Source organism: Triticum aestivum, chromosome 3D (assembly GCF_018294505.1).
Source record: "Triticum aestivum cultivar Chinese Spring chromosome 3D, IWGSC CS RefSeq v2.1, whole genome shotgun sequence".
Taxonomy (NCBI): domain Eukaryota; kingdom Viridiplantae; phylum Streptophyta; class Magnoliopsida; order Poales; family Poaceae; genus Triticum; species Triticum aestivum.
The window spans coordinates 54,916,961-54,927,859 of NC_057802.1; the positions used below are offsets into that span (position 1 = coordinate 54,916,961).

Consider the following 10,899-nt stretch of genomic DNA (forward strand, 5'->3'; position numbering starts at 1 on the left):
TTCAAATTAGGGATACTCACGTTCCAAATTTGGGGATTCTCAGGGCTCGCCTTGGACAGGGAGTTCGAGACCGCCGCCGGATGCTCCCTGCCGCAGTTCCACTGGTACTGTACTAAATTTGAGGATGCTTCGTACCTGGCTGTATCCCGTTGCAATTTTAGCGATTTCAGTCTTCAGGATGAGAAAACCTCAGAGGCAGAGTTCAAGTCGCTAAAACAGTCAGCCGTTTTATTTGTTTGATAGCAGTCTTTGAGCATCGTGTATGAAACAAACCAGATAAATACTACTAGTATCTAGTATCTACCAAAGAAAATGGTTTCATTATATACTCCTATATGACAAGTGCGGCACATAAACAGTCGGCATATCTTATTTTCATGAAAAAATGTAACACACTGCATATTATGTGTAATAATTGTATATACCATAAGGTTGATCAGTGCTGCCAATCCAGTGCAACAAAAAGAAGCAGATAAGTAACTTTTGTCACAGAAAAGTGGCTTATTTAAGCTGTCTCATCCAACAAGTACAACCCATATGCATCCTAAAGAAAAAGTACAACCCATATGCACACTACATATCTTCTTCAGGAAGAAAATTTAGTACAGTACACAGTGTGCAAATAGTATTACATATGGATTCATGATTGCTTGCTGACCCATCCTTCCATGCTGCAATACAGCTGCAACAAGAATGCCAATGCAAAGCCGACTCCGAATCCCAACCCAACAAAAGCAAACAAAAGGATAACACCAAGTTTGTCCCGCCACAAGCTTTCATATTCTGGAGGAGCCACTTCACTTGGAGAAACTGAGTTTTGATTTTCACATTCTTTGGAGAGTGGAACTCCACAGAGGTCCTCATTGCCTTCAAATGAATTGTCAGAAAATGTTGAGAACTGGTTGCCTTGCGGGATTCTTCCAGACAAGTTGTTGTATGAAAGATCCAGACATCCGAGAGAGGTAAGTGAGGTTAACTCATGTGGTATTTCCCCTGTGATATGGTTCCGAGATAGATCCAATGACTCCAGCTGAGACAAGTTGCTGAACTGAGATGGGATTTGCCCCGTGAAGTTATTGTATGACATGTTAAGTCCGTGCAGCCAAACAAGCCTCCCAATTGACTCCGGAATAGGACCATCAAACAAGTTATGTGAAAAATCAATCACTTTGAAAGTGGTCAATATCTTGCTGAAATTAAGCTTGAGATCTTTGAATGTCACAGTGACAGTATCTTGATAGAATCCATCTGGTAGGTTTGTTTGATGACCTATAACTTGTCCCTCATCATTGACATTTTCCATCATTGCATTCAGTTCATTAAACCATCCTTTTGGTAGGTTTCCAGAGAAGCTGTTGGAGGCCAAATCAAGTATTTGCAAACTTGAGAAGTATTTGTTGATTGTACTGTCACCTTTAATATCCCATATTGTACCATTTAGTTGGTTGGATCTTAATACAAGAACTCGAAGCTGTGGAAGAGCACCCAACCAAGATGGAAAAGAACCGACAATTTGATTGTTGCCAACATCAAGAAGCTCTAGGTCTTGACAATTTAATAGTGATCTTGGTATTTTACCTTCGATTTGGTTTCCATTTAAATCTATTGTTTGAAAGGTACATCCTTCTCTAATATCTTCAGGTAGCATTCCTTGGAATTGATTTTCTCTTAATTTCAATATTTTCAAATTTCCACTTCCTACTAGACATGATGGGATCGAACCACTTAAATTGTTATAAGATAAGTCTAGGATAGTTAGTTTGGTGGCACTACAAATGGATGATGGTACATGACCAGTTAATTTATTCTTGGACAACTTGAGATAGTTGACATTTTGAACATATTTTCCAAAGTTGTCTAGAATGGAAGAGAAGTTGTTGTTTGAGTAATCCAACAAAACTTCATTGTATGTCGCGAATAATGATGAGAAGTACAATGTTACTGGTATTGGTATGTTTCCTTGAAGTCTATTAAAACTAAGATCAAGGATGGATAAATATGGCATATGAAGAAGAGAAGGAGATCCCTCCAAACTAGTAAGCATGCTATGGGAGAGGTTCAAAAATTGAAGCTGGTCCTTCCAACTCTCCCATACCCGACTTGGTATAACCCCATTAATTTGATTATTCGAAAGGTTGAGGTTTATAACTCCACCTAGATATCTTAGTGCTCGTGGAATTTTGGTGAGGTTGCAGGATGCAAGTTCTAAGTAGTTGACGTTAGGGAGAGAGGTTAATATATTGTCATCTTCTTCGTCCACAATTGATAGCATGTTGTAAGACAAACTTAGCGAACTTAGGCTCTTCAACCTCCAAAAAGAGTTAAGTGTAATTGTGCCTGTGAATCTATTTGAGTCAAGCTCGAGATATTTGAGATGATTAAGACGAAAGAATGATTTAGGTATTGCACCCGTGAGCTCATTTTGGTGTAACGAAATAGAAAACAAGCTTGAAGACCACGGGGCAGAAAATTGTTCCAGAGTACCGGAAAGTTGATTTGAACTTAAATCAAGTGTTTGCAATGCTGGAAGAGCGAACAAGAATTTTGGAATTTGGCCTGCATGAAAAAGTTTATATTAGTCAAAATATACACCAACGCACATTTTAAGATGAAAGAGTATTTCCATAAATATTGCAAGTCCCGAAAACATCAGAGAATTCCGCCATGAGTCAAAAAAGACCAATATATATTGTTTACTGCAATAACTTAGACTAATTTCTTTTTTTATTAGACTTTTATATGTCTCGTTATGCTCTTGTAGGTACTAGGCTAGACTCTTGTTTTATAGCCATGCCTCCATTTTGGTTTCTCAAACGAAGCCCTTTACCAGAGAGAAATATAGATGCACCAAGTGTGTCAGACTATCATGTCTTTTTTACTAAAATAAACAGCCTTGCTTTTAGGTGGAAAGAGAAATAAGCATTAGTTAGGATCTCACCAGAAAGGTTGCTGCCCACAATATTCAAAAATTCAAGTCGGACCAAGTTCCCGACTGTTGAGGGAATTGACCCTGAGAAGTTGCAACCTGAGAGGTCCAATTTTTTCAAATTCACAAGATTGCCAATCTGGTATGGTATTGTCCTAGGGAAATTGCAATCCCGAATTACCAAACCTTCCAAACTTGCCAGATTGCCGATCCAAGAGGGCACTGATTGAGAAAAATCATAGCCATCTAGCTTCAAGTATGTCAATTGTGTTAGTTTGCCTATCCAAGATAGTACGCTCGTCTCCATGTCTCGTCCATAAAGTTGCAGTTGATTCAATGTTGAAATATTATGTACTATCAAAGAGAGCTCCATGGAAACTCCTGCATTGCTAAGACCCAAACTCTTCAAAGACTTGAGATTTGTAAGAGACGGGCGTATATCACAAGACAAAGTGGTCCCTGCTAGATTTAATGTCTCCAGGTTATTTACAACAGGGAAATCTGGTAAGCACACCGAAATATTAGGGCTCCTTGACAAATCTAGCACCCTCAAACTTTTCATCAGGATAATTTTTGTTGGAAATTGCCCTCTAAAAGAACATCCTGATATATCAAGAATTCTCAAGGAAGAAAAATCAACAAAGAATTCAGGAACTTTGCCAGTGAGCCCCTTATTGTTTCTGAGATTGATAATCGTTAGTGAACGAAGCCTCGAGAAAGAAGGATCGATAGGACCAGACATACCGCACAGAAACAAGCTAAGAATTTGTAGCTGAGGAACAGAGTCCGCTAAAACAATTGACCAAGTTGATCCGCTGGTGGAGATGTCCACTCCATCAAGACGGAGCTCCCTCAGATAGCTTAGATTTGCCATGAAGGTCTGGAATTTTGGCTCTTGCAGATATAAGCCATAATTATCAGAAAAATCAAGAGTGACAAGGTTCTTGAGACGAGCAATTCCAATGGGAATCTGGCCAAAAAAATTGGTAAGGGAGAAGTTGAGATGGATGATATTTGTCAAGTGTTCAAACCCATAAGATGGGAGGTTGGCCGCGCCGAAGTCGTTGTACGCAAGGCTGAGGTTTCTCAGAGAGGTGAGGTTGAAGATTGCAGGGTCAAAACGACGGCTCATCAAGTTATACCCACAAAGGTCTAGGGAAACAACTCTCCCTGAGGACACATCACAGGCGACGCCCTCCCAGTGACAACAGTCACTTCCAGCTCGCCATGAAGCCAACTTTGCATCAACGTCGATGAAGGATTGCTTTAGCTGGAGCAGGGAAGAAGCTTGATCTGGGTGGCAAGGGACAGTGGTATTATGCTTGGCTGCAGCATTTGTGGGTAGGAGCATATGAGGAGGAGCAGGAGAACATGGAGGTGGTGTTGCTTAGTTGGAGTCATTTTGCTAGTGGCTTGCAATATGTTGATGCTTGCTCAACGGCATACAACATCTATTTATAGGGGCGTTTGTAGATATTTTTCGGCGTGCAAATTTGTGCACTACTTTCATCCTACTACATGTTGGCTAAGGTGAGATGCATGGTCGAATCCATGGCTGTCGATGTGTAGACTGGAGTACAGTTTCTGTTGTTGTAATTGGACCACCTTGATTTGTAAGAGGATTTTTTTTTCACCACCTTGTATTAATTGGTGTTTTTGTTTTATCATAAAGCAAGGTGAATGCCTTTTTCAAAAGTTTTGCGATACAAGAAAGAGACACTGACCAGACGCACGTAAGAATCTATTTACTTCGTGCATATTATTCTGACATGTATTCTAATGCTTGGGGTGTCTCTAAGAATCCGGGGATGAAATGAATGATGCTTCCTTGCTTCATAGTCCTCTAATCAGGGTGAAAAAGCCATCACCTAGCCACCTGATTGGGAGTATTTAATTTGCTGTGCAGTTATGCTTGAGCCGATGTTATGATCCGTAGAAACACGAGTCACACAGTAGGTGCATGGTTGATATCTAACATGCTGACGTGAAATATGTCAACTAAATTTGCCATCCCCGCGTCACTAAAATTGTCATAAAAATGTTCGAATTGCCATGGCCAAATCTCGAACGTTTGGCATTTATCATTTTTGAAAAAGAAAGAATGCCTCATTCAACTGCAATGTGGAAGTCAGTCACAAAAAAAAAAAAAAAACTGCAATGTGGAAGAGCTGTTCCCTTCCTGCCAACTTAGTTGGCACGTGAACCGTACTAGTTTGTGCAGAGGAGCAAATGATGAACGCAGAGACCTTAATTCGTGTCGCGCCAAAGCAACGACCCCCGGGTCTGAAGGCGAAGGCCAGCCACGTACGTGGTTCTGCCGTGTAATCGGACCGGCTCGGCACCTCGTGTATTACTCGCAGTGCCGTGGTTGGCGCGGTCGATGTCCTTGGTAGACCATCCTGCCTTGGTACAGTGTGAAGTCGGAAGTATGCATGCATGTAAAAGTGACCGTCCAACTGCCTGCCGTGTGTCGGTGAGGAGCTTGGAAGTCGAAACAACAATGATGAAAGCAGACGCGCGCGTACAATTTCACGGCCGACCAATCGTCAAGTGCATGTTGTCCAAAATTCTCAGGCGCACAGCTGACCATTGTGGACGAGGCCACGCGGTTCCGTAGCGGCCTTGTCAGGCCCTCGCGACCAGCTTGATCGATCGATGCAGGCGAAGACGGGGATGAATCAGCAGCGGCAGAGATTGTTAACTACACTAGTGTTTTGCATTATTTTTGCTTCGTTGTTTTGAGTTTGAAATCTGGAACATTCGTCTTGTAAATGTGGAGTCTGCATCGTGTTGAACAGGGAGTCAGATTCATGCTTAATTGGTTCTATCGTGGCATGGCATCTACACAACCCCACTGCAAATACATACGTCAATACTAGTAAAGAGGGCACGAAGCGTGTGTCGTGGATGTAATTATGAGAATACGTAAAGAGGTATAAACGTAGAGGGGTACAGCCTACGTACCGAAGATGCGTAGGATGTACACACAAGGAATTATACCTCAACGATGAAGGTAACACCCTATTTTTTGTTGGTGCTTTTCTCTTGCATATAGGATAATTACAAAATGATGCGAACCCTCAACCCCAGCCATGGCTTACATGTCGAGTATGCCACGAACATGAAGGGGGCCATCTATGTTAGTGGAGTTTAAAATTTGCTGGCTTATGTACGTGCGTACTTCAAAACTACCTGGCGCGAGCGGAGTCAGCGGGCCGACTGTGTACACCTTGGGCTTGCTGTTGCCATCGCCGAGGAGCGCTTTCATGGCCTCCACCGCCTCGCCCTCCGGGTCGCCGAAGTTGTCAAGTATCACGACCTATGCGCTGGTCACATGCTCCGTCTCCAAATTTGATCATGAATTAAAAAATGATACAAAAAAATGATCATGTGAATAAAATGTTATTCAAGCATTTGCAAAATATGTCGAACAACTATTTAAAAAATGTAAAATGTATATAGAAAAAATGTTGATCATGTATTAAAAAATGATGAAATTTTTTATCATGTATATACAAATGTTAATGAAGCATTTGAAAATTTGTTGAACAAGTATTTTAAAAATGTAAAATGTATATAGAAAAAAAATTTGACCATGTATTAAAAATGATGAATTTTTTGGATCATAAATATATAAATATTAATCCAGCATTCAAAAAATATTAAACGTGTTTAGACTTTTTTTACCATGTGTTCAAAAAATCTTAATACTGTATTTAAAAAATGTTAATCAAGCATTTGGAAAAAGGTTCACCATGCATTAGAAAATGTTAATCTTGTATTTAAAAATGGACGTGGCTAGCAGGCGCGCGAGCGCCCGTTGGTGGGATCGAGCGCTCTTTCAAATATGGAAAGACCTGCTGGTGTGCCCGATGTAGCCCACCAAAAAAGGAATCTTATCCCAAATGCATTTATTTGAAGGTTCAAAAAGTTTAAAAAGCTATAACTTTTGATTTAAGCATCGAAATCTAATTTCGCTTTCACAGCTGGATTTCTCGCGACGGGTTCTTCAAAACTAGATCTCATATAGATAGGTTTCGTTAAACATTTTTTTGAGGCAACTTTGGGTACGATAGAGGCAACTTTAGTGCTACAGGAAAGCAACTTCATTTTTTTGCCTAGAAGGACCGTCTATTAGGTTGGTTTTGTGTAAAAATGCTAAAATTATCACAACTGGCCTATCATGGTTGCTCAGTTGCCTACCATGGATATTCAGTTGCCTATCAGTGATGCCCACTTGCCTACAATACTATGAAATTGACCTACCATTGATGTCCAGCTATCTGCTATTGATAATTAGTTACCTATCATTACTGCTTAGTTGTCTAACTTTGTAAATTAGTTGCCTAAAATTATGAGGCTGCTTATCATTGTGTTTTTCCTAAGTTGCCTAAAACACTATGAAGTTACCTATCAGTGATGCTCAGATGACTGGCATTTTAAAATCGTTACGAAACCCGAGTATCACACAACAAAGTTAGCAACTTTTGGGGTGTTTTTATGCAACTCCGGTGCATTCAACAAGCAACTCATGTGTGTTTTCCATCATTATATCTGGAGATTTCAAATTTTCACGGGCAACTCATGCAAAATTATGAACAACTTGTGTAGGCTTGTGGGCAACTGTCTGATCCGCTTCCTATGAAACTTCTCAGCACCCCCTATGCAATTTATCGTCTGTCCCTACTTATGCAACTAGTCAACACCCACGACATGGCTAGCTAACACCCATGTGGTCGGTAGCGTTGGCCGACAGACTCCCCCAGAAAAGGAAAGAAAAATGCTATCACACCATCCATCTCCACATAGTTTCAAAATTTGAAATCATGATAGACAACTTATATCCCACAAAAACTTTTAAACAATGTAGGCAACTTAGGTCCCTTGATGGACAACTTTCATACTATTTTAGGCAAATTGGGGTGTGTAGGCAACTTCGTAGCAATATAGGCAACCTGGTTTCTGAGGCAGGCAACTTAGAAGCCATGTTAGACAACTTTCCACTTTGCGGTAAGCAACTTTCACAGTATTGTAGGCAACTAAACTATCGACAACTTAGTTCTTGATGTATGCAACTTAACAACCATGATAACCATCCATTAGACTATTGCACACAACTATTAGTAGGCTAGTAGGTGAATCGCTAACACACACAATGCACTTCATCTAGCATTAAAGTTGCTCCAGTTTAGCACTAGAGTTGCCTCATCTAGCATCAAAGTTGCTTTAAAAAAGCATCAAAACATATTCATATGGGATCTAGTTTTGAAGAGTTCATCACGAGGAACCCAATGATGAAAATGGATCATAATTCCAACATGCAGTTTGAAAGTTATAGCCTTTTGGAATTTTCTTGTACTGAAATTAATGCGTGTTATGTCATCGTTGGGTTCATATGGTTGGTCAGACGAGTTCGTGAAAGATCAACATACTATAGTAGATGAATCTTTCCATATATGGGCAACTTAGGATGATGTTAAGCTACTCGTTAGTCATGGCACGCAAATATTGTGCCCTTGCTTATTATTGTTTTCCTAAATCGCCTACAAACACTCTGAAGATGCCTAACGGTGATGCTTAGTTGCCTGACATTACTTTTTCAGTTGCGTACAATACATTGAAAAGTTGTCCATAAGTGTTACTAAGTTGCATATCTATGAAACTAAGTTGCTTAGCATACCAAAAAGTATTTTATGCAACTAAGGATGATGTTAAGCTATTCGCTAGTCATGGCAGCTTAGGATAAATGTTAGCCTAGCTCGAAAACTAAGTTGCCTACAATACTATCAACTTAGAGGCAAAAACTAAACTAGTTATGGTAGGAAACTTAGAGGTGAAGCTAGTTAACTTCAAAGGGATTTTCGATGATACACAGTTATCCTACGCAGACTGGCAGTAAGTTGCTTTCCTATAGCACTAAAGTTGCTTCCATTTCACCCAAAGTTGCTCATAAAAAGAGTTAGTCAAAATATACCCATACGAGATCTAGTTTTGAAGAGCTCGTCGCGTGGAACCTAGCCGTGAAAACAAATTTGAGTTTCGATGATCGGCTCAAAAGTTATAGCTTTTTGAAATTTTGAAAACACAAATTAAATGCATGCAACGTGGGATCTTGTTGGAAAATTACGACATGGATGGGCGCACTGAGACACAGTGGACCAGCTCCTTTTTCTGTGCGTTAATTCATTTTTATAGGCTGTGTATTGGGACCACGTGTGAGAGAGAGGCGGGAGACAGGAGTATTTAATTTCTTGTCGTGTAGCGCGTGCGCCAGCCATGACGAACGAGCGCAGCTGCGCATTTAAGAATTCAGGTTTAAAAATTAATCAAGTATTTGAAAAAGTTTAAAAGTGTTTATATGAAAAATATTGACCATATATTAAAAAAATATCAATCTTGTATTTGAATAATTTAATCTAGCATTTGAAATAATGTTAAAAATATTTATAGAAAAATGGTCACCATGTATTAAAAATATTAAGTTTTATTGGAAAAATGTTTAACATTTATTAGAAAAATATTATTAACATATACAAAAAATATAGAATGAACACAAGAAAATTAAAAAAATTAAAACCAAAAAAGAAACCAAAGGAAAAAATAAAAAAGAATGAAAAATGCAGAAAGAATGAAAAAATGGAGAGAAAAAAAGAAAAGAAAACGAAAAAAGTCCCAGAAAAAACCGGATCGACTCGCTTCAAGTATGTCGCGCTCTTTTACTTATCACAAACAGGTAGCCTGGGACGGTGGCTAGCAGCGCTAGCTATAGCACTCGCGGTGGGGGCGTGGTACTGAAAGTTCAGGCTGCCAAAAAGGAAAGCTCCTAACCGGCGCAGTCCGGTTGGAGTTTCTGGCGCCCACACCGCACCTGGTATGGGCCAGCCTCTACCTGGCCATACCTCGGGCCGGGCCTAGCCAAGCCCGACGCAAAAAACCCAGGCCCGAGCCCGGCCGTCGTGCCTGTTTTCTGGGCCTGAGCTCGGCCCGAGCCCGGCCCGAACACGTAAAAGCCCGTCGGGCTTCGGGCCGGCCCGGCCCGTCCTTCAGGAAAACACGAAAACGATGGGCCCGGCCCGGCCCGGTCTTCGGGCTCAAAATCTAGGCCCGAGCCCGGGCCGGGCCGGGTCGGGCTTTTTCGGGCCGGGCTGCCCATGGCCAGGACTAGGCCAGCCCAACACGAGGCAATCAGTGAATCGGTCGCCAGCTCCGCTTCGTTCTTCTCTAAAAAAACCTACGCTTCGTTCTTTCACTAAAAAAAGACGTACGCTTCGTTCTCCACTCAGAAAAAACCGTACAAAAAAATTTCATCGCATTTTTCAAAAATAGTTCATCAATTTTGAAAAAAGTTCATCGATTTTAAAAAAAGTTCACCGATTTTGAAAAAAGTTCGTTGATTTTCAAAAAATGTTCACAAACTTCAAAAAAGTTCATCAAATTCGAAAAATAGATAACCGATTTTGAAAAAAATTCATCAATTTTCAAAAAACGTTCGCAAACTTTTAAAAAAGTTCATCGAATTTGAAAAAGAGTTCACCGATATTTAAAAGTTCATCGGATTTGAAAAAGTGCAATGAATTTAAAAAACTTCACTAGATTTGAAAAAAAGGTTCATCAAATTCGATGAACTTTTTCCGTTGAATTAGAAAAAGGAAAAAGAAAAAAAAATGAGCAAAGGAATAAAAAGGTTGCAAATAACCACATCGGTGGGTTTGGTCTAGTTGGCTTCGAAGCTACCTTGCACGAGGGCGTTGCGGGTTCGAAACCTGCTGGTCGCACTTTTTTGCGCCAGTTTAAAACAGAAACATAAGGGAATATGGGCCAGCCCACCTCGGCGCGGGGGGTGTGCGCCCGATTGCATACATTGAGGGAACGGGCGCAGGGGGCGCCGTTTAGGGTTTGCCGCCAAAAAGTAGTCCGAGATACGGGATCCAGTCATCATCCTGGACCTGTTCATATCTTGGGTTGGGTTGGTT

The 10,899-nt window shown here is 40.6% G+C and overlaps 1 protein-coding gene across 1 annotated transcript; it reads right to left on the reverse strand.

Annotated features, from left to right (window-relative positions):
- Positions 1 to 486: 486 nt before the first annotated feature.
- Positions 487 to 4,332, reverse strand: LOC123074096 (receptor like protein 22-like). Its single transcript, XM_044497037.1, has 2 exons — positions 2,939 to 4,332; positions 487 to 2,556 (listed from the first exon to the last, which is right to left on the reverse strand). Exons 1-2 carry the CDS (start codon positions 4,275 to 4,277, stop codon positions 641 to 643), a joined length of 3,255 nt encoding a protein of 1,084 aa, XP_044352972.1. The 5' UTR covers positions 4,278 to 4,332; the 3' UTR covers positions 487 to 640.
- Positions 4,333 to 10,899: the final 6,567 nt, after the last annotated feature.